Source organism: Phyllopteryx taeniolatus, chromosome 5 (assembly GCF_024500385.1).
Source record: "Phyllopteryx taeniolatus isolate TA_2022b chromosome 5, UOR_Ptae_1.2, whole genome shotgun sequence".
Taxonomy (NCBI): Eukaryota; Metazoa; Chordata; class Actinopteri; order Syngnathiformes; family Syngnathidae; genus Phyllopteryx; species Phyllopteryx taeniolatus.
The window spans coordinates 12,466,351-12,490,678 of NC_084506.1; the positions used below are offsets into that span (position 1 = coordinate 12,466,351).

General features: G+C 41.2%; 1 protein-coding gene across 2 annotated transcripts in view; it reads left to right on the forward strand.

The window, feature by feature from the left end:
• The window catches only part of itpr2 (inositol 1,4,5-trisphosphate receptor, type 2), a 100,823-nt gene that overhangs the window by 18,208 nt on the left and 58,287 nt on the right, over window positions 1-24,328 (forward strand). For both annotated transcript variants that reach the window (XM_061772768.1, XM_061772769.1), the window contains exons 15-37: window positions 869-1,027; window positions 1,433-1,605; window positions 2,667-2,786; window positions 2,970-3,152; window positions 3,296-3,547; window positions 3,633-3,780; window positions 4,088-4,235; window positions 5,828-6,015; window positions 6,097-6,223; window positions 6,317-6,374; window positions 6,540-6,705; window positions 6,858-7,025; window positions 7,456-7,542; window positions 7,645-7,770; window positions 7,864-7,986; window positions 8,853-9,053; window positions 10,341-10,592; window positions 14,328-14,453; window positions 14,530-14,658; window positions 14,983-15,097; window positions 15,295-15,476; window positions 17,445-17,587; window positions 20,789-20,897. In XM_061772768.1, the coding sequence (XP_061628752.1) occupies window positions 869-1,027; window positions 1,433-1,605; window positions 2,667-2,786; window positions 2,970-3,152; window positions 3,296-3,547; window positions 3,633-3,780; window positions 4,088-4,235; window positions 5,828-6,015; window positions 6,097-6,223; window positions 6,317-6,374; window positions 6,540-6,705; window positions 6,858-7,025; window positions 7,456-7,542; window positions 7,645-7,770; window positions 7,864-7,986; window positions 8,853-9,053; window positions 10,341-10,592; window positions 14,328-14,453; window positions 14,530-14,658; window positions 14,983-15,097; window positions 15,295-15,476; window positions 17,445-17,587; window positions 20,789-20,897 (3,483 nt within the window). The remainder of the gene's footprint in view (window positions 1-868; window positions 1,028-1,432; window positions 1,606-2,666; window positions 2,787-2,969; window positions 3,153-3,295; window positions 3,548-3,632; window positions 3,781-4,087; window positions 4,236-5,827; window positions 6,016-6,096; window positions 6,224-6,316; window positions 6,375-6,539; window positions 6,706-6,857; window positions 7,026-7,455; window positions 7,543-7,644; window positions 7,771-7,863; window positions 7,987-8,852; window positions 9,054-10,340; window positions 10,593-14,327; window positions 14,454-14,529; window positions 14,659-14,982; window positions 15,098-15,294; window positions 15,477-17,444; window positions 17,588-20,788; window positions 20,898-24,328) is intronic.

Below are 24,328 nucleotides of genomic sequence, written 5' to 3' on the forward strand. Positions count from 1 at the left end.
TGACGCATATAGAGAATTCTGAATTCTCAGAATATTACTGCCTGGAGGATTTTCCATTTTTGCTTAACGTCCCATAGTTGATGCCACGCTGTTTTTCAGTTGGACCACAAACTAGTTGTTACTGAATCAACAGCATCTCTGCTATGTAGTGCTCTCCAATTACTCAAATGTGAATTCAATGTAAATGTTCTTTCTTCTTTTATTCTTAACAATAAATAGGAAAAAGACATTAAAGTAAACATTCTCATTGTGAAGGGTACCGGTGCATAACCATTGAAATGGAGTTGGCTTCAAACCAGAAGTGAAAATGTAGAAATATTTACAGTAAGCTGTGAATTTGGGAATAGTTACAGGTAAAGGTATGTTTGAAGATGATCAGGTAGTAAGGAATCTTCAACATTATGTATGTGTGGCTATAAATTTTTTACACTGATGATGTAGTAATGCATTCACCTGACTTTGGTGCAGCCAGCATGGGTTCAGTTCCCACTCAGTAAAGGTTTGAATGTGAGTTTGAATGGTTGTCCGTCTCTATACAGTGTGTGCCCTGCAACTGACTGGCGACCAGTTGAGGGTTTAGTTCGCTGTTCGCTTGAAGTTAGCTGGGATAGGCTCCAGCACCCTGCCACCCTGAACAGGATAAGCAGTATTGAAAGTGTATGGATGGAATGGAATTTTTAACAGTTCAGGCAATGCAGGTTGATCTGTTCATGCAAAAAGGATGAAAAGTGCCATTGATGTTAAAACAACCTTTGATTGGAGACACAACTGCAAACTACACTACGACTAGAAAATAAAAAAAATATTATATTGAAGTTATAAGTGTGTAGCTGTTAAGTTGATTGTCATCCAGGTGTTTGTTCCTCAGATCTTTGGTATCCTGAAGGCTCCATTCACAGACCAGGGTGATGGTCCCATGTTGAAGTTGGAGGATTTGGGAGACCAGCGCTATTCCCACTTCAAGTATATGCTGAGACTCTGCTACAGAGTGCTGCGACACTCCCAGCAGGACTATCGCAAAAACCAGGCACGTCTTAATGGGGGTCTTGTTGAGTTGAGGCACACAGGTATTCAAGGTTGTCTAAGGACGCTTTGAGAGTTCGTACAAGTTCTGTCAGACTGTCTAGAAACTTTTTGTCTGAAATGTGTGTTTCGGTACTGGAGTTGCCGGTGAGCCTTTTTAAATTATTTGGACATTTTGTAGGGTTAGTCATGTGAATGTAAGCAAAAGTCGGCCGATAAAAACAGTCAGCAAATTTACCACTTACTGTAGCTGTGTTTAAACTACAATGGCTAATAAGGTGACCATAAAATATGTATTGTAATTTGATAGCTACAGTAAATGCGTTTTTCCCTCATGTTTTTATTGATACCAATTTTGAAACAAACTGTCCTTTTCCCCAATGAATTCAATATTTACTCTGCCATGTAGGAGTATATAGCAAAAAAGTTCTCAATCATGCAATCTCAAATTGGATATGAGATTTTGGCTGAGGATACCATCACTGCTCTGCTGCACAACAACCGCAAGCTGCTGGAAAAGCACATCACAGCCAGAGAGATTGAAACATTTGTCAGCCTTCTGAGACGTAATAGAGAACCTAGGTAATATATATTCACACCTCACCACCGCATAAAGTAGAATCTGGCAAGTCACCTCGCAAAAAAGGACTAAACACTTAGCTTCTATCTTTACTATGTAAATTCCATTCTGCAGTATATTATTGTCAACTTTTAGTGTTCATTTAATGTTATATTATATTGACCGACCTAGACAGAGATGCGTGTACTGAACAACAGCTTGCATGGCTAATTTGTGAAAGAGACCAAGTGGACTAAGAGCTGCAGAGCTTCCCTAATTGTCAATAAGGGTGTCGAGGTGGTTGCCTTCAAGACTAAACTCAACTCACTCTCTTGTGTATATTCCGCTCTTCTATTATTGTTATTGACTCTTTGTCACGGCGGAACGGTGGACGACTGGTTAGAGCGTCTGCCTCACAGTTCTGAGGACCGAGGTTCAATCCCCGGCCCCGCCTGTGTGGAGTTTGCATGTTCTCCCCGTGCCTGCGTGGGTTTTCTCCGGGCACTCCCGTTTCCCCACACATCCCAAAAACATGCGTGGTAGGTTGATTGACAACTCTAAATTGTCCGTAGGTATGAATGTGAGTGCGAATGGTTGTTTTTTGTATGTGCCCTGCGATTGGCTGGCAACCAGTTCAGGGTGTACCCCGCCTCCTGCCCGATGATAGCTGGGATGGGTTCCAGCACGCTCGCCACCCTAGTGAGGAGAAGCGGCTCAGAAAATTGATGGATGGATGGATGGATGGACTCTTTGTCACATAAGTCATATTGTTTTGAGTAGCCTAAACTGAGATGTGTGTAATACTTTCAGAGTAAAACACACACTCGTTTTAAAAAAAAAAAAAAAAAAAAAAAAAAAAAAGCAATTGCTCACCTGCTGTAATTTTGTAAGATTTGCAGAGATCTTGCAAGATATGATGAGGTCTTGCCCGATTTCAGGTTTATCTGCAGCTTTCGAGAAATTTTTCCAGAAAATTCTGGTGAAACTCTTAAGTTGTATGACCTCAAGGGTATTTGACTTTTAGGGCTTCTGCTGTACTGTTTTTTTTCTTGACTGTTAAAATGTATGTGCTCTGTTCTTCTAGATTCCTGGATTATCTTTCAGATCTGTGTGTGTCCAATAAGACCGCCATCCCTGTCACACAGGAGCTTATTTGCAAATTTATGCTCAACCCCGCCAACGCAGATATCCTTATCCAGACAAAGTGAGTCACACCATAGGGTATACTACTTGAATCATGCTTGTGAATGTCATATTTTTCTTGGTTGTATAGAGGAATTTTTCCACCCCTATGTATCCTTTTACAGCCAGCATTTGCAACAAATAAAGCATCTTAATGTCAGAGTATTTTTGTAACAACTACTCTTTGTCACATGTTCACATCCAGACTAATCCCTAATACCGAGACCACCCTGGAGTCCTCTCTGATGCAGGAGGATGGGGAAGAAGAGGAGGTTTGGCTGTACTGGATCGACAGCCACAAGGAGCCTCATGGCAAATCTATCCGCCATCTGGCTCAGGATGCCAAAGGCAACCATAAGATGGATGTAGATATCATCACTTACTACAGGTAGCCTTATTGATGTTACTTCCCTAATGTGCTCAAACTTTATTAGCCCTGTGGAAAAATTATGAAAAAAATCACTCAAGTGAGTTTTTCGCCGCAGAATACCAGCTTTTTTTTCCAACCACACATTCATTTCCTGTTGTCAGGTATCAGCTGAACCTGTTTGCTAAAATGTGCCTGGACCGTCAGTATCTTGCCATCAATCAGATCTCCTCTCAGCTTCCTGTGGACCTTATCTTGCGCTGCATGTTTGATGACTGCCTGCCCTACAACCTGCGAGCCTCCTTCTGTCGCCTCATGCTACATATGCATGTGGACCGCGACCCACAAGAAGCTGTGGTTCCTGTGCGCTATGCACGCCTGTGGACTGAGATTCCATCCAAGATCACCATCCATGAGTGAGCATTAGCCATCTGATCACATCATGGCACAGGCATACTTTGTGACCTGCCACATGCATATTACCATTGTGCTTCTCTGCAGGTTTGAATATGAGTCAGCAGATTCCTCGAGGGAGGAGATGAAGAGGAAGTTTGCTCCCACCATGGAGTTTGTTGAAGAATACCTCAAAGATGTGGTCAGCCAGCCTTTTCCTTTTGGGGAAAAAGACAAGAATGAACTCACTCTAGAGGTAAAGTGAACCTGATAAGTTGCAAAGCAAATCCAATAAATGCAATGTACAGTGGACTCTCAAAATGTGTTCACATCTCTAATTTCTTGTATGAATTTTGGGCTATCTTTTTCAACCAGCAAATTTTCATGTACTGATGATCCACTGTACAGTAATCATATCGAAGCCTTTTTTTAAGGAAAGGAACTTTAACACACACCATGTAAAAAGCATGAGTCATGCCACCTATAGAAAATACAGCCCCTCACAGTGCGTCTTTCCTACTGTACAGTTTTGAATGGTTTGATTTTACCCTTCTCTCCTCTAGGTGGTGAATCTAGCTCGTAACCTGGTGTACTTTGGTTTCTATAGCTTCAGTGAGCTTCTGCGACTCACCCGCACTCTACTGGCCATACTGGACATTGTCCAACAACCGCTCACTTTCATGAACAAGCTTAACAAAAGTCCAGAGGCTGGTGAGTGTTCCCACAAGTGATTTTACTGCCTCAGTCATTTTTATTTCTTTATTATATTTAGCCCAGTTAGTCGATCACACTGATGGTGGAGTCTGTGGTGGCACATTCGCTTTACTTTAGTGCAAGCTGCGTGAGTTCAGTTCCCAGTCAGTGATGGTGATTATGTGAGAGTGAATGATTGTCTGTTTCTGTATGTGGCTTGCAACGGACTGTTGACCAGTCCAGGGTTTAATCCAACTTTCATCTGAAGTCAACTTGCATAGGCTACAACACCTTGTGACTAAGCAGGATAAGCGAGATAGAAAATGAATGGATGGATAGCACATCACAACATTTGAAGTTGTAGAGTTTTTATGAATGACTGAGACCTTGGGTAATTTTGGGTAGACAAATGTGGCTTAGCTGAAGCAGTTATACCAGGGATGGGCAATTTAAATGATGGAGGGTGCCACAATTTTTCATTAGTGCTAGCAGGACCACACACTTCCTAAACAGATCTATGACAAAAGTGCCATTTAATATGGTCAAAGTATGTGCTGTCTGTTTTTATATTGAACAAATGTACATCACAGTATCTTCTTATCTATATTTCATGCTCAAATACATGTGTAAAAGATCCACTCTTCAACAGCAAAGGGTTTGAAGCCGTCAAAAAAATAACCACATACTGTAATTTATTTATTTTATTCCCCCCAGTGCAAGGGGCTCTCTTACATAAAAATTACCATGTATTGTATGTTGTATGCTAAGCTAATATGAGCATTGCCAAGCATCTTAATCTTACCAAATATATAGTGTGTGTGTGTATATATGTATATATATACACATATACATATATACATATATATACATACATACAGTTCTGAGGACTGGGGTTCAATCCCCGGCCCCGCCTGTGTGGAGTTTGCATGTTCTCCCCGTGCCTGTGTGGGTTTTCTCCGGACACTCCGGTTTCCTCCCACATCCCACAAACATGTATGGTAGATTAATTGAAGACTAAATTGCCCATAGGTGGGAATGTGAGTGCGGATGGTTGTTTGTTTATATGTGCCCTGCGATTGGCTGGCAACCAGTTCAGGGTGTACCCCGCCTCTTGCTCGATGATAGCTGGGATAGGCTCCAGCACGCCCGCGACCCTAGTGAGGAGAAGCGGCTCAGAAAATGGATGAATGGATGGATATATATAGTGTGATCTTCCTGGTAATTACACAACAAAGCCTTTCCCGGGGTAAAAGAGCCACCGTTTGTCTTGTATGACTCGTCAACGCCACAAAACATTTTGAGGCAAACTAGGTACACAGGCTTGCCTTTAAAGTTGTTGAACCTATAAACTGCTTCCTACTCTTGTTATTCCTGATGGAGAAGACCCAGTGGAAGCACGACAAAGTGATGTCTGCCATCTAATGGTGAATGGTGCTATTAGAACTTAAAACTGATCAGGTATAGTAGAGGAAATATGTTCAGAATGTTCTTACTCGAGAGGCCACTTAGAGTGTTGGCCACATGCGGCCCGTGGGCTACCTTCCCTGATTTATACTATGTAAACAGACGCACAAGTCAAAATTTGTGAAGCTGCATGTCTCCTCCCCTAGGTAACAATGTCCTGCGTACGATCCACGGTGTTGGAGAAATGATGACTCAGATGGTGATGAGTCGAGGTGTGCCACAAGGCCTGCCTGACACGCCTCCCTCACTGCGCTATGGCAAAGGACACATGCTTCTGGACAATGAGGACGTCATGGTGATGGACACTAAACTGAAGATCATAGAGATCTTACAAGTAGGTTCTCTCGCAGGATTAGACATAGAGTTCAAGCTCATCTGTTTGATATTTCGGTGGTTTTCTCACCTCTCTTTGTAGTTCATCCTGAGTGTGAGGCTGGATTACAGGATCACCTATTTGTTATCCATCTATAAGAAAGAGTTTGGAGAGAAGAGCATATCTGAGAGCGCTACTTTACAAACTGACATGCTTCTGATCATCCCACGTAAGACGTCATTTAAGATTTGTTGTTATTAGGGTCTGCTGACCACACTGCTTCAGTCTAAATGCATCGCTGTTCACTTTGTTTTGTCTACAGCTTCTGAACCAGACATTGATGAGATTGCGACTAAAGCAGAGAGCATGTTTGCTGGGAGGTAGGTCGAATCTGCACAGACTATCTGTGTTACAAACCACCCTTAACAATGCATTTAAAACCTGATTAAATGTGGCAAATGCCTTTTGTGCACAGTGCTCCTTGCTATCTACAAATAAATTTAACTGAAAACGTGTGTGACAATTAATGTTTTTGCTCATCTCAGCTCAGAGTTAAGTGCCGTAGAGCTTGATGATGAAGGTGGCCGAACGTTTCTGAGGGTTCTGATCCATCTCATGATGCAAGACTATCCTCCATTGGTGTCTGGCTCACTTCAGCTCATCTTCAAACACTTCAGTCAGAGAGCTGAAGTGCTGCAGGCCTTCAAACAGGTACACAATAATCAGTCTTTCGTATTTTTAAAAGGGTTGGCATCAGTTAATTACTTAAATTAGTCTGAGTCATGTTAAAGGATTTAAATAGTTATTGTAATCGTAACACTGCTATGCTTTATTTATTTCCCATGTGTCTGCCTATTTTCTAGGTCCAGCTATTGGTTTCAGAGCAGGACGTGGAGAACTACAAGCAGATAAAGGCTGACCTGGATCAACTGCGCCTAACTGTTGAGAAATCAGAACTGTGGGTGGAGAAGAATGGAGTCTATAACGGTGAAGACCTTGGTGCCAGACAAGGCAAAGAGCAAAACATAGAGGTAAATATAAGACTATCCACAACTAAGGTGCAATGTTCTTATTGCATTTACTGCAGTGTTTCCCAACCATTCTTAAGCCATGGTACACATTTTACCCGCCATGAAGTGGAAGAACACTTAATGCTTCTTTCTGCCTGTCAATACACGTCACTGGCATCGATACAGTGGATAAACAAAGAATTTTTTTTGTAGTAAATAAATTGGATAATTTCCTGTGGCCGACCTGATGTATCATGGCACAGTCGTTGACAGGACAAGCGGAACTTGATCAAAAGTTAGACAAAAGCGGTTAGGATTCTTTTACTTCTTGGACTGAGGTCTGCAACATTCTGTCTGCCAATTTGATGGTGTTGATCGTAATTGAGGGAGTATGTAATTAAAATTGCTTGGAATTACTGTTTTTTTTTTCTTTCCGTCTGTGTCTTGCAAGGAGACTGGGTTGAACACAGTCCATGATGGAAACGATAAACCTCAAATTGACAGCAATAAGGAAAACAACTATAACATTGTCAAAGAGGCAGGTTTCATGTTTTGTCTTTTCAAATTATTCTCATTGGATACCAAGAGTTCTGTCTGGTAGTTGTCAATAGAGTGAGTGTTCTTTGTGTTTCATATGTAGATCTTGTTGCGGCTCAGTAAGCTGTGTTATCATGGTAAAAAGATCCGCACGCAGCAGCAGAGGCTTCTGAAGAACATGGGGGCTCATACTGTTGTCCTGGACCTGCTTCAGATCCCCTTTGAGAAAGTAAGCGTTAACTACAACCGCTGAGTGATTTATCTCATCTCGGACTGCCAGACCGTATCTCCCATCACCTCTCTTTTAATTGTTCTTTCCCAGAGTGATGAGAAGATGAATGAGATCATGACCCTGGCACATGCTTTTCTGCAGAACTTCTGCAGAGGGAACCATCAGAACCAATTTTTGCTACATAAACACCTCAATCTCTTCCTCACTCCAGGGGTAGGTATGATTGTGATTGACAGGAATCATTTTTGGGAAAGCACAAGAATAAAAAGTGAAAATGACATTTTACCTTTTCAATTTGACAGCTTCATTAACCCCAACAGTTAAATAGGTGCTAATACTGCCGATGCTGATACTGTATGTCTTTTACTCATACTCGCAAAAATTCTCCGGTAATATGACACCAATGCCCACACCCTGCGAGTTTTTGCAGTGGGCCGTCCAGCAAGCACAGAGTTTCCCAAGCCTTGTATCCTGCTTTCTGTGGCGGAGGAGGTCAAGCTGACAAGCAACACGCTGCCGTGTGGCACATCTGCGCTCACGGGCCACACAGACCTGTGTATTGAAACTCCAAATGGCTCATTAAATCAGTTACGAGTGTGACTTGGCAATTCTATATCTAATACATGCAAATGAGTGCCGATCCCCAGGGATGCGTGCTTTTATCGGAACCAAAACATATTTATTAAAACTGAAATGCCTTGTGTTTTACAAGCTACATTTGTGTGTGGCAAGACTGTTAGAAAACGATGCAGTTGGATGTTCAGATATCAGTAATGACAAGTTGTTACTCTATATGAGTGATGTTCAAGAAAAGTTTGTTTTTTAACAATATTTGATAACAAAATAACACATTTTCATCATACTGTAATTACAAGAGATAATGGCATTATCAAGTGCCAGTTGGTACTTGGTATCAGTGAGTACTCAAATGAAAGTACTTTGACGCTGTCTGAGAGAAAAAGTGGTATAGGTGCACCCCTACTATTAATGTCCTGTACTATTTTTGTTATACGTCTTAATGGGAATCCTCTGTATTTTCGACATAATAGATGGACTTACAACTGTTTGTTTCTTACCAGTTGCTCGAAGCTGAAACAATGCGTCACATCTTTATGAATTACTACCAGCTGTGCAATGAAATCGGCGACCGCGTGGTTCATCACTTTGTCCACTGCATTGAAACGCATGGGCGTCATGTTCTGTACTTGAAGTTCCTGCAAACCATTGTGAAAGCTGAAGGAAAGTATGTGAAAAAATGTCAGGACAAAGTTATGACTGAGGTAAGAGATCTGTCTAAATATCTAAAATATTATCTTCAGCAATGTAACGAGTTATTTTGAATCCATTAAAAATCAAGTCTAGACATAGACATATTGATAAGCACAATTGTTTAGATTCTATTTTTTGATATCATTGCCTGGTGACTTGTTTAGTTATTTACACACTTGCTGTGAAATCCGCCGGTCTGCATTAAATATTTAAAGGGAAGTTTGCAATTAAAAAAAACCAAAAACTATCATTTTCGTCAAAACAGCTAGTATGATCTGATATGATATGAGTACATGACTAAAACAATCTGTGAAAATAATCAGCCATCTCAGGCCCCATCTTATGTTTTTAATTTAATTTAGAAGAAACCACAATGCTTGAGGTAAAACAACCAACCAGAGGCAGAAGGCTTGACTGACGAGGTGGCCATCATTTCTCATGCAACTCGCATGCACACTGATAGCAGCAACACTCCCGCAGCCTTCTGCTGGCCTGTTCCTTTTTTTCCCCAGAAAAGCACCACATTTGTAATGGCCTGTTACTATAACGCTAAATGTTATCAGTTTGAAGTTCTATTTTTTTGGAATGTTCAATCAATTAAAAATCAAAAAGAGGTGACAAACCTACCAGTCAAACCGAAATGTTGTTAATTCTTCATCCTCTGAAAGGCAACTGCTATGGTCATAATTATTTTGTCTCGAGTTCTGTCCAATTCCTCCTTTTTAGTTTTTGTTGCTTCTTCGCTGTGCTGCTGTTTGCTTGTCTCGTGCCCTGTTGTTGACAAATGAAGACTGAACGTTTTTCACTGAAAAGCTCCTGAAGTGCAAAGTAGCAGGTCAGCACGAGGTCCTGGGGGTCTGCCCGCTACGAGTATCCCAGTGCACAAGAAATGATTGACACCTCATCAGTCACGCCTTCTGTCTCTGATTAGTTGTCTCTTGTAAATCAAATTAAAGGTACAAGATGGGGGCAGAGAGTGGCAAGGTTTTTTTTTTTTCACATATAATTTTACTCGTAAACGACTCGCAGGTCATACTGACACTTAAAGAAAGTATTTTTTATTATTTTATTTTTTTTAAACTACAAACTCCCTGAATTACGGTTGTACGCTTCCAGAACAGATATTTAAGAAGCATCCTGTTCAGTAAAACCTAATAATTGCTTAATGTTAAAATAAGGCATTTGTTACTACAAATATTTAAATAACAAATGTCCTTACATAACTTAGAGGTTGAACTCCTGACGCTTGTGCTGGTAAAAGAAAGGGTCAAACCAGATCTTTCTTGTTCTTTTTGCAGCTTGTGAACGGAGGTGAGGATGTCCTGGTCTTCTACAATGACCGCTCCTCATTTCCAGTCTTACTACAGATGATGGGCTCTGAGCGTGAGCGCACTGATGAAGATGGAGCTCTGGCTTATCACAACACGCTTGTAGAACTGCTTGCTGCCTGCACCGAGGGCAAGAATGTCTACACTGAGCTAAAATGCAACTCTCTGCTTCCGTTGGATGACATTGTCAAAGTTGTGACAGACGTCAACTGTGTCCCAGAGGTAAAGACTACATCACTGTATCCAACTAAGGGAACCAAGGGGATTGTTGTCAATCTGCCGCATTCTTGTGTGTTTTGGTCACATTACTTGAACTCTCACCGTGGGCCAATAATGATGATAATGAGATTGTTTTCTCATTGAGTCAGTGTCATTCAAGTTAGCAAAAGTTATTTTAATTAATTAATTGACCTTCATTTGTCAATTAACTTTTACAGCCAAGGCCCAAATTTTTCATATTCTCCTGACCAAATTCTGAGGGTAAAGTGTTGTTTTTTGTTTTGTTTTTTCCCCCCCCCCCCCCATTTGGTCAACGGGTACCTTTGAGCTGGAAATAGAAAAGTGACAAAAGACTAATATGTGTTGTAAGTTAAAAAAATATAGAATAATTACATTACTTTTTAAATTTTAACACAAAGCCAATGTTGTAAGTTTATATTTCCTAATCTTTTTATTCATTCATTCATCTTCCGTACTGGTTATCCTCACTAGGGTCGCGGGCATGCTGGAGCCTATCTTTGGGCGAGAGGCGGGGTCGCCAGCCAATTACAGGGAACATATAAAGAAACAACCATTCACACCTACGGGCTATTTAGTGTCTTCATTTAACTTACCAGGCATGTTTTTGGGATGTGGGAGTACCCGGAGAAAACCCACGCAGGCACGGAGAGAACATGCAAACTCCACACAGGCGAGGCCGGATTTTAACCCGGGTCCTCAGAACTGTGAGGCAGACGTGATAACCAGCAGAATCTTTTTAATCAAGATTTTCTTTTTTTATTATTTCATGAATTACAGCCAAAAGATAATCACCAAATACAATTACAAAATACATTTACCTCATAATATTAAATACAGGATTACACATGGGTAAAAAAAAAATCCTATCATGATGATCTTTTTTTTTTTTTTTAAATATATTTGTCCAGACTGATATATTAGGGCTCCACGATTATGGCCAAAATAATAATCACGATCAATATTGTAATCACGATTATTAGTCATGATTCTTCTTCATGTTAGGGAAAAAATATTTACATTTTTTTCATTATTTTTATTACTTTTCACCAAACAATACATAACAGTTTTCAGAGCAAAATGAATCTTTAAATGAGAATAAATGTGAGATAAAAATGAAAAATAAATGTACCCCAAGAAAATTCTACTTTACCAAGGGCTAACTGAGTAAATATATATAACAAAGTGCAATCACGAATTGCAATTTAATGGAAGCAAATACAGTTAATGTATAAAATGCAATAACATTATGCTATAAGCACTGACTTTTTATTTGAAAATCTCTGTCCATGTCGTGAATTGTCTTTTATTTATTTATTTATTTACACTGCGGTCAGGCCAACTGAAAAGTTGAAGTCAAGGCAGCCGCTAAAACGATTGCTAATAGCGTCTTACCGTGACACCCTGTCTCTCCGCCAACGTGCTGAGAGGGCCAACTTCAAAATAAAACCTACACATCGTACGACATTGGACATCAATGCCATTTAAGCTGTTATTTTGAAGTTGGTGCCGTCCCTTAATGACGCCTGAACCATGCGATAGTCCCCTGGTGGCTGACTGACTAGGTTGCGGCCAGTGCTGCAAATGAAATACTTTTTATATGTAGCAGTGCCCACATTTTAAATGTTGATAAGGTTCATTTCATCGTGGGAGCCAAAATCGCAACCACAATTAAAATTTTATTAATTGTGCAGTCTTAATCTATATCATGATATGCTTTATAAAACCGATCATTGATTTTATATGTTTCTGTCAAAAGTTGAACATGCCATGGAACGCTTTACAACTGTCTACAGCAGGGGTGTCAAACTTTTTTACATTTTTTTTATTTTATTATTATTTTATTTTTTATGTCTTGGGCAGCATTGTAGTTATGATTTCCCTCAGAGGGCCGTTAGAACAGGGAGACCATATCAATGTTTAATCACCAACACATTATTACCATTACACAACAAATTGAGGGATAACTAGTTTTGAAATCAGAAGGCAAAGATAATAGTTTGTTCAAGTATTGTTTCAGTTACAATAGAAGAAGGGTTTGGTAACAGAAAAATGCAATATTATTTTTTATTATTATGACAATTTGGGAACAGATTTGAGCAAAAATCACAGAAGTTGACAAGCATGATTTGCTTTCGCGGCCCACATGAAATGATGTGGCGGGCCGCATCTGGCCCCCGGGCCTTGAGTTTGACATCTATGGTCTACAGTAAGCCAAATAAAACATATATTCAGAAATATTTATAATCTGACCATGGAAAAGCTTTCAAGTTTTCCAATTCTAAATTACGCCCTGAGAATTGGTAACGAGGGTTCGTTACTTTAATCATCCACTTGAATTCCTGATTAGCCCTGGCTCCGGTCTGGGATTATAAAGTCTTGCATTGAGCGTCCACGGCTTCTTGGTGGTATTCTCTGTCTTTGTGTGAACATACAATCGACATAATTTGCAGTGCACACTACTCTGTTTGTTGTCAGAATTAACAAAAACAAACTAACTCTGCACTACTAAACTTTTCAGGCCTTTCTTGTCAATGATATCATCCGTTGAGCCTTGGGATGTCTTTCCCGTCGTTTCGTCTGAGGGAACATTCCGTTTTCGTTTTTTCCAGCACTCTCCCACTGCTGAGATACACGGCTGCAGCAGTACAAACATTAGCGCCTCTTGCAACCGGCTGCTACTGTGCTGTGTGTGCCAACCCAACTTGGCATGGTTCTATTCCCGCCACTTGGTTGGGTCAGCGTCGAGCAACTCTCATTATTATTGGCTATTCCTATTGTCTGTAAAAATATTGATGAATACAGTCTATTCAAATCTATCGCCCACGTCTCCATATGTCCAATTAGGAAAAGTTATTTTGAGATCTGTATCGTTATCGGCCAGCCCTAATTAAAACATGCAGTATTTTGACGGACCGCCGTAGCTGCGAAACGGCGAGACTGAGACGCCCACAATGCACACCACCTCAATGGCGGCCCTTCCGAGCTCAGACACCATCGCCTCCATGCGAGTTGTACCCTTTGTAACAGAGTTTCTCGCGTGTCTCACGCTCATGACTGAGCTCAATTGAAATCAGAAAGGAACGAATCAGTTCATAAAGTGATTCCCTTCAGTACTACCACTCAAAAGATTTGTGCGTACGTGTCGTTTACGAAGAAAACAACACTACTCAAGCCCCTTCTACCGCTCTGCTCCAACCAAAAGAAAATGCAAAATGCCTGGTGCGCAAATGCAAAGTGACACACTTGAATCTGGTGCACTTTTAATATTTTGCATGCGCACCTGCATACTGCTTAAGTGCACCCCTAATTAGATACATTTATTTGGTAGCACAGTGATTTAGTGATTAGCATGTCTGTCTCACAGTCGAGAGATTCTAGGTTTGAATCTCAGGCCAGGCCTTTGGGGATTTCTCCTGTACTCCAGCTTCTTCTTTAAAAAAAAACCCAAATAAACTCAGAAGACTCTTAAGACCTTAAGACTCTAAATTGCCTGTAGGTGTGAATGTGACCATGAATAGGTGTTTAGTGACAAATTTTTAGGCAAATAAGTGTTTGTATACTGTATATGCCCTGCAATTGACTGGCGACCAGCTAGGGATGTACTCCGCCTCTCACCCAAAATGTGCTGGAATAGGTTCCAGTTTACTTGTGACGAGCTATGGATTATGGGTCTATTTAGCCTTAGGTCTTTTTCATATTTATTTTTTTCTTTAACAGGTGAAAACTGCATATGTGAACTTTGTCAATCACTGTTATGTAGACACAGAGGTAGAAATGAAAGAGATCTATACCTCCAATCATATCTGGAAGCTGTTCGACAATATCCTGGTGGATATGTCCAGAGTAAGGCTCACATTTCAAGTCACAATTCACATACAGCATGTTCACTGTCTAAATAATATTCTCGTTATATCTCTAGGTGTGTAACACTACCACAGACCGAAACCATGCCGATTTGGCCCTTGAGAAGTATGTGACAGAGACAGTGATGGCCATTGTCACAGGATTTTTTAGTTCGCCATTTTCTGTGAACCACTCCAATCTTCAGGTACACTTCAGTGTGTGTGTGTATTGGTTATTTTTTTATTTCTGCAGCTGAGTCTATGTGTTAATAATAATACTATACGGGAGATTTACTTAGATTAAATAATTTCAAAGTCAGTTAGTTTAGCTGGTAAGTGGGGAGGTTCATGTAATGTTTGGCTAGTTAATATTAAAACTGGTAAACATCAGATCCAGTCTCCTTCACTGAATCGTTACATTACAAATTTGGTAATTGCAAATATATTTGAAATAGTTGTTTAAGGCTTATTGGTATACATAGACTACCTCACTTTATTCTAAGGGGGTCTGTATCTTCCTTTTGTCACAGACAAATCAATCAATCTTCATCAAGTTGCTCCAGTCAGCTTTCAGGCTTTACAACTGCACATGGGTCACTCAGAAGGCAAATATTGAGAACTGCATCAGAACACTAGCTGATGTCGGTAAGTGGTGCTATTCTGCTGCTCTGTCTATGGGTCACAAGCAGAAAAGCACTAATGTGCATTTATCCAGTTTTTTTTTTGTTTTTTTTTGTTTTTTTTTATAAAGCCTGTGTGAATAGCTAATTGCAATGACCACTCATCACTTTGACTCATTCAGCTAAAGTGCTGAATACAATTCCACCAATTCTTTTCCTCAGCTAAGGCACGGGCAATCGCAATCCCAGTTGACCTGGATAGTCAAGTCAACACCTTGTGTCTAAAGGCCCACAACAACATAATTCAGCGGGCAGCAAAGGACTGGAGGTGCACTGCTCGCACGCGACCCCGCAAGGAGCAGCTGGGCGGCCCCGACTACAAGACCATCATTGAAAAGTTGCAGGTATTAATCTACTATCTAAAGTAAAAAATAGTTATCAGCCAGATGGAAAATGCAAAATATGCTAAATCCTTGACAGATTTAAAGCTCATTAGAACATTGCGTTGCTCTCTGATGAAAAGTTAGCATCTCTTTTTATGTTTATACTATGATATACTAGGCTTTACACAATCAGGATTTTTGGGGCCGATCAGCGAGTTGAAATAACCGATCCGATCACAAGATGGAGGAATGTGTCTATTTACATGACCTGTTCAATTACTGTATATACTTGTCTACTTAATTGCTCCCAAAAATATATTACAATAAATAATGTATCTTTGTTCATCTATTTATGCCAGTGAGGCATAGTGACAGACAGAATAAATGATAAATTGCCTTCTATTAGATGGCAGGAAGTACATACATTAATTTAATGTATCCAATGTAATGTTGGTGTTCTGTGAGATTTTTCAATTGTAAAATATGTTCCTTGGCTCCATAAAGGTTGGAAATCACTGCTCTAGTCCGATCGTGTATTCTAATCAGTCAGGTCAAACCAACATTACAAGACAGAAATAATGTGTGCTAACTTACTGTAATTACATTGTTTTAAATTAAATTACTTCACCCACACCGAAACTTTAGAGCATGATTCGACAGCATGGCGGCATCTTTACGCCCAACCGTTCGTGGTATGACTAGCTTGGTAGGCTACATAACATTTTGTTGCCTGCTTGCGAGCCGTATCGTATTAAAAGTATGTGAACATACCTCAAGCAAGCCTTAAACGAACATCCTCTCCTGAGCACCGGTGACCACCAACACACGTTTTCCACATTTTGTCCTTATAATACAAAGTCGGGGCGCTTCAGTCTTGTTGTCGTTGCCACGGTAACTAGTGTATCCGGTCGCATTTGAGCTGTGATGATGCAATGATCGTAAAAAACGGGATGCGGTGGTATCGGAAAACAAGATTTTATTGCAGTAGTCTGACAATGTGGAATCTTGAAAGAGCAATTTTGTCTTGTCTGATCCGGGCATCTGTCTCAGACGTGTTGTCTGTTCCACACCGCCGACGTTTTTTTTTTTTTTATAATAACTTTATTGGCCGTCAGATATTTCCAATACTACGTCAAAAGACGCCCAACAAGGCTAAAAATAAACTAGCTTTTGGATTCAAATATAATGTGCACGATGGCGATGCGCAGTAAATGTCTTTTGCAGAGCCAATCGGATCGGCGAATTATGACATTAAAGCCGATCAGCATAAAATGCTAAATATCGGCCTATACCGATCAGTCCGATAAAATCGGTGTAAAGTCTATTATATACTGTATCAGATGCATGCAGCTCAAAATCAGGCAGTTCTCAATTTAGCTAATAATTATCCATCCATCCATCCATTTCCCTCAGCGCTTATCCTCACTAGGGTCGCGGGCTGCTGGAGCCTATCCCAGCTATCTCCGGACGGGAGGCTGGGTACACCCTGAACTGTTCGCCTGCCAATCGCAGGGCACATAGAAACAAACAACCATTCGCACTCACATTCACACCTATGGGCAATTTAGAGTTTTCAATCAAACTACAATGCCATGTTTTTGGGATGTGGGAGGAAACCGGAGTGCCCGGAGAAAACCCACCCAGGCACGGGGAGAACATGCAAACTTCATGGCGGGGCCGGGATTTGAACCACAGAACTGTGAGGCAGATATGCTAACCAGTCGTCCACCGTGCCGGCACTAATAATTATGATGATCTAAATAGTGTCGCAGTTTGTAAGTATCCGTTCATCACAGGAAGTATGATTATTTAATGTAAACAAATGTCCTCGTCCAGATACAGACATTCCAGACAAATCATGTACAGCATACAGTGCTGTCTTTCAAAAAGAGGGTTAGGGTTCCCTGATCTACAGTAAAATAGTCAAATAAACATCTCTTTAGTACACTATTGACATAATTTAGCTTTAAAAAAACTTTTTTTGCACAGGGTGTTGTGTCCCATCTGGAAGAGCAGTTCAGTCCGATGGTTCAGGCCGAGTTTTCAGTGCTGGTGGATGTCCTCCACAGTCCTGAGCTGCTGTTTCCAGAGGCCGCTCGCCTACGCTGTGAGAGTGGCGCGTTCATGTCAAAGTAAGTCGCCATCATAGCAGGTTTAAGGTCAAGTAAAACAGAAAGTTCATAATGTCCAGTTGACATGTCAAGTTTTTATCTTCCATTAAGACAAACTACGAATACAACTATGTGTAGCCAAATTATTTTTTTAAACTTACATAGTTCTTTTTGTCAGATAACTTAACTGAACATCACTGTATTGTTGTTAGCAATCCCGCTATCTTTTGCATTTGCGTTTATAGACCTCACAAGCACTGGTCATCATTTATCAACGATTTTTCACAAAAACTGTCTATTATCCATTACAACTGTAGTCAAGTCATTATTTTTCGGTGATTTTAACTTAGTTGTCGATAGTCCATCAGACTCATTTGCAGCTTAATGTTCTTAACTGCATGGATTTCACTCAACATTTCTCAACCCACCAATATTAGTGACCTTTAATCCTCCTCTTAGGAGTGTCAACACACATCGCATGTATTTTGGATTTAGCAATCTCAGATCACTTTTGTGTTTTCTTTTTTAACTATGAATTTGAAAGATATTCCGGAACACATTATGTGGAAGCGGTACCTAAATGTTGAATCACTATTAATTTTATTAACCTTTTAACAGAAACCCCCATAGACATTTTACCCTCCTCTTGCAATGTTATTGTGGATGGTTTTAACAGGAAAATTAAATAGGCATTCAAAACAGTTGCTCCACTAAAAATAAAAAAATAAACTCTCCACAAATCCCACACCACAGACGGAACAGATGAAATAAAACTAGCAAAGAGAAAATGTTGAGTTGCTGAAAGGAAGTGGAGAAAAAATAAGCTTGTGCTTGATATTCACATATTTAAATGCTACCAAATAATTTACAGTAGGCTAAAGCAAATAAATAACAAATGATAATAATAAATAACAAATAACCAGAATAAACCAAAAATTCCTTTTTTATTATATTTTTTTTAAACCATTGACCTTGATCAACCCCGTTTTTAATGTTTCCAGCAGGGTATCTGATACAATTTGCGAGGGGTGCTTTTAGTCCTGCACAACTCAATAGTTTAATGCACCTGAATCTTTCTTTTTATGTGAGGAAACACTGCGATGTTGGAGAAGGTTATTTCCCATTTGAAGCCAACACCCTGCCGATAAGATCCAATCCCAACACCATTTTTGAATCAGTTTGTGATTTAATGACTAATATAGACATATCAAAGGGGTCTCTTCAGACAGGGGTCTTCCCATGTTCTTAAGACAGCCATTGTCAGGCCCCTTTTTCAGAGTAATAATTTAGCCAACCTTTTTGAAACTTAGAGCTACGTCTTGGGGACAGATTAATGCAGAGGGCTACCAGTTTGATACACACTGAAATAAACACTGAAATAACACAATTTGCTCAACTTACCTTGAATTATATGTGAAAACAGATCATGTCAATAATTTGTCACAATTGTCAACAATAATTTAACAAAGTAGGATAATGTCAATATGCCAGAGATGGGTGGCACCAGTTGCCAGTTTTATGACTTGCGACTTGCTTGCCAAATATTTCAGAAAGACTTGACTTTGACTTTGACTTGGTAGCTAGGAGACTTGACTTTGACTTGAACTACATGACTTGACAAGTCATCTCGTTTAGAATTGGAAATCTGCATTTTAATTGAGACTGTTTGCTTTTTAATTTTAAACATAAACGTTTTAGGGGGTCATTCGCACCAACCTGGCAACCCAGAATAGAATAAGTCTATGACGTCACATGCATGCGCACAAACATGAGGCCCCCCCTCGCGTAGGTCTCTTCTATAGCATCTTCTTTTCACCACTGACTGCTTTCTGCTCCTTCGTCCACTGTTGCTTTTGTGGTATGTCTGAACAATTTTAAGTTTGTCATCTTTAGATAATTTTTAGGTCAGATGAGTGTGACTTGCACATCTATACTGCACTCGCATTGGGGTCGCGGCCGTGCTGGCGCCTGTCTCAGCTTACTTTCGGCGAGAGGCGGGGTACACCCTGAACCAGTCGCCAGCCAATCGCGGGGCATATATACACAAGCAACCATTCACACTCACATTCAGACCTACACACAATTTAGTCTTCAATTAACCTATCGTGCATGTTTTTGGAATGTGGGAGGAAACCGGAGTACCCGGAGAAAACCCACGCAGCCATGGGGAGAACATGCAAACAACACAGGGAGACCGGATTTGAACCTGGGACCTCAGAACTGTAAGGCAGATGTGCTAACCAATTGGTCACCGTTCCACTTTATTTAATTTTAGTTTATTTACCCGTATTCCAGTGTTTCCTCGTTAGTGGGGCCGTAGCCTCAGGGAGCTGTGATCTTCTCTGGCTGTGGAGGCTATGGGCCTGGTCTCGGGGGTGTCTTGGTCTCAATCTTTTGACTGTGGACCTGACGCCTCAGACTGTCTGGGCACGGCGGTCCCTGTGTTGCTCTGTCTCCAGCTTCTCGCAGCTCCTGGTGCTGCTGGCCTTCCATGATGGCGCTTTCTCACTCCACTCTGTGCTCAGCCATGTTTCATCAGCTATACTATGTATTTTAATGATCTTTTTCAACTAACTGCTTTTACACAAGGATGTTCAGTGGCCCAGGGAATGTGTGTGTGTGTGTGTGTGGGGGAGTGGGGGGGGGGGGGGGGGAAGTGATTAGTTTGTCTTTTGTTACTTGTTTCATAAAGCACTTGGTGTTGCTTTTCAAGTATGAAAGTTCCTATATAAATAAATGATTGATTGATTTTTAGTCTGACTTGCACCAAGCTGTATATTTTCGAATGATTTGTAGTTTTTATATTTAGTTGTGTTCTATTGTCACTGTTTGTTGTAACATTCTTTTTCTTTTCTGGGTTGCTATATGATGTCACACTATTCACAGACCTGATGCAGGAGTTATCAGTTTATTGTTCAATGCTAACAGAGTAGGAAACATACATAGATGTAAAATTTTGATACGTTTTACACTTAGTCTAAACTTTAATGACAAATATTGTGTTCCTTCTTAAATATATGATAAGAAAAATGCCACTAGTGTTACATGGATTAGTAAACAAACAACATCTCTTCTCTTTCTTATGTAATATACATTTTAATACAAAAACTATCTGATCGATCATGAAACTTGATGTACTATCTGTCAGTGTCATCTGACCTCTGGAGAAAATAAAAGGCAAAATGGGATGAGAGCTGATACAACACTTTATCACTCTGACAGGCTGATCAAACACACCAAGAAGCTTATGGACAAAGAGGAAAAGCTTTGCATCAAGATCCTGAAGACACTCCGAGAGATGCTGGACAAAAAGGAATGGTTTCAGGAGTCTGTGAGTAGTCCACCCACATTTTTAGGCTGACACAAAACCCTTGCAATGAGGTGAAAATTTCTCAAAGTTTGTAGTCTGCTTAGCCTTGTTTCTAAGAATGTGCTGCTACCGGCAACCCTCATTCTCTCCCATGTCTGTGAGCCAAGAATCTCCCTCATCTGTATGCAGTGGGCCATTCCGAGTTACATAAGGATAGAGGCACTTGAGGACATAGACTGTGAGGGAGAGTAGGGGGAGGAAGTAAGGGGAGCTGGTAGAGGATAAGGGGTGAAGTCTGAACAAGCAAATCAATATTGCAGGGAGGTGGGCGGAGGACACTTCTTCAACGAGGGGTTTTGGTTGGGGAGTGAATAACAGCAGATGATTGAGGGAGGTGACCGCATGTGAGAGTTTATGTGCATTACGAGTAGGAAAGTAAAGCTGTGCACTGCAAAAGTCAGGTCGTTAACCACATTAAGAGGATTGCCTCGAGATGTAGGGTGGTGTGGGTGATGCTGGCCCTCACCGGACATACAATTAGTATTGGTGGTTCTTATTCCAACAGCTTTTATATTACTATTATCATATCACTATTGTATTTTTTGCCACCATTTTGGGCATTAGTAGGAGCTTTGACTAAGAGTTTGACATTGAATGGAGGGCCGAGTGTTTAAATCCAGCTGCGGACACATAATAAACACACTCGGACAAAGTTGGTCATGGTTACCACAAGAGAACCCAGAATGGTCACTGAAATAATGGACACGTAGCAAAAAAAAAAAAAAAAAATCAGGCTTCTTTTTATTTTAGTGGACCTACAGAATGATTAGAAAAAAAATAACTAATGAGACTGGCATTGGTAAAAGTTTTAGTACCCTTTAACATTGTGTTGCACAACCATTTGTTAGGCAATCACTGCAATCAAACAATTTCTGTAACCCTTAGAGACTTGTGCATCTGTTGGCAGGACAAGTTTGAGTGGTGCATTCTCCAGATTTCATGTTTCAGCGCCTTTTACGTTACAGACATTCAATGGGATTTCTCTTCAGAATAGTCTTGATGTTTTGTTCCTAGCTATTCTTGGGAATATTTAGTAGTGTGTTCTGGGCATTAACCTGTCGCGTGAGCCATGACTTGTGGCTGAGATCGAGCTTTCTGACACTAGGCAGTAGATTTTGCTCCAGAGTGCCTTGATAGTCTTAAGATTACACAGATTTTAGACAACCTGTGCGGGATGCAGCAAAGCAGACCAAAAACACGGTCCCAGAGAAACAAGACCCTCCTCCAGAAATACTCAGGGGCACGTTTTCATGTAGCATCATCAGGCATTTCTAAACTGAATAAAAAAATTCAAGGATCAACACTAATAGAATAATTACCACTAGTATCCACACTATTGTAGGACCCTAAGACGTACAAAAATGTGACATTCACAAAGGGTAACTGAGTGTTGTTAACATGAGACAAAGGTTATCTAATTCTTGTGGGAAGTTTAAATAGGTGCTTCAGGAGATTGAGGGGCACCAGGGCTGTGCTTGGTAGCGTGTGGACACTTTGTTGTTTCTTCTGGCATTTGTCCCCTGTACACCTTTTTTACTGACCTATTTCATCATTCCATTCATCCATCTTCTTCCGCTTATCTGCGGAGTCGGGTCGCAGGGGCAGCAGCTTAAGCAGGGGATTCCCTAGCCATTTCGTCCAGCTCTTCCGGGGAATCCCGAGGCGTTCCTAGGCCAGCTGGTAGATGTAGTCTCTCCAGCTTGTCCTGGGTCATCCCCAAGGCATCCACCCGGTGGGATGTGCCCACAATACCTCACCAGGCAGGCGTGCAGGGGGAATCCTAACCAGATGCCCGAGCCACCTCATCTGGCTCCTCTCTATGCGGAAAAGCAGCGGCTCGACTCTGAGCCCCTCTGGGATGACCAAGCTTCTCCCCTGTCTGTAAGGAAGAGCCTGGACACCCTGCGGAGGAAACTTAGAGATCCCTCTATAGTTGGAACAGTGGTTCTCCTTCTTCAAAAGGGGGACCACCACCCCAGTCTGCCAATCCAGAAGCACTGTCCCCGATGTCCACGTGATCCAGAGACTTTAGGATCTCTGGGCAGATCTCATCCACCCCTTGGGCCCTACCACCTCGGTGACTTCAATCCCAGAGATGGAAGAACCTGCCTCAGAGTCCCTAGGCTCTGCTTCCTCATAGGAAGACATGTTGGAGGAATTGAGGAGGTCTTCGAAGTATTCGGCCCACCAACTTAAAATGTCCCGCTATACACAGCACTCCTGAGACGCCAGATGGTGGACCAGAATTGCTCTCTCTCCAACGACCCCTCCAAAGATTCCAAGAAGGCTTGGTACTCTGAGCTGCTGTTTGGTGACAAACAACAGTCAGGACCCAGAGGAGTCAGGAGGTTACCTTCTCGTATAGTGGGGTGAACTCCAACATATAGGCGGCGAGCAGGTATGGGCATACTGACTACCCACCCCCCGGCTCGGTGCCTCACCAAGGAGAACTCCAGAGTGGGAGAGAGTCCAACCAAACTCAAGAGGCATGGTACCAGAGCCCAAGCCGTATGTCGAAGCGAGCCCAACTACGTCTAACCGGAATTTCTAGACCTGTTTACCCTGGGTGACCCGACCAGGGGCATAAAGTGGCCAAAAACGTAGCTCCTAAGATCAGTGGGGCGCACAAACTCCTCCTCCACGATAAGGTGATGGCTACAGGAGGGGTGACCTATTTCAGTCTAATCATATTCTGACTTAAGGCTAATATACTTGTATTATTTCCGTCAGGGATCACCACCTTCAGACAGAAGTCTTTCCATGTCCATTGTCAGGCCCCTTCTGAAGAGCAATAATTTATAATTTAGCCAACCTTTTTGAAACTGAGAGCTACTTCTTGGGTACTGATTAATGCAAGTCAGTTTGATACATTCTTCTGAAATAACAAATTTGCTGAAATTACCTTCAATATTGTTATTAGTAGCGGCACGGTGGCCGACTGGTTAGAGCGTCAGCCTCACAGTTCTGAGGTGCGGGGTTCAATCCCCGTCCCCGCCTGTGTGGAGTTTGCATGTTCTCCCCGTGCCTGCGTGGGTTTTCTCCGGGCACTCCGGTTTCCTCCCACATCCCAAAAACATGCATTAATTGGAGACTCTAAATTGCCCGTAGGCATGACTGTGAGTGCGAATGGTTGTTTGTTTCGATGTGCCCTGCGATTGGCTGGCAACCAGTTCAGGGTGTACCCCGCCTCCTGCCCGATGACAGCTGGGATAGGCTCCAGCACGCCCGCGACCCTAGTGAGGAGAAGCGGCTCAGAAAATGGATGGATGGATTGTTATTAGTATTATTAGTTATTAATAATTAATAATATGCATTTATGTGAAAACACTTATGTTAATGTTTTCTTACAGTAATTAGAAAACATATCAATATCAATATGCAACACTATTTAT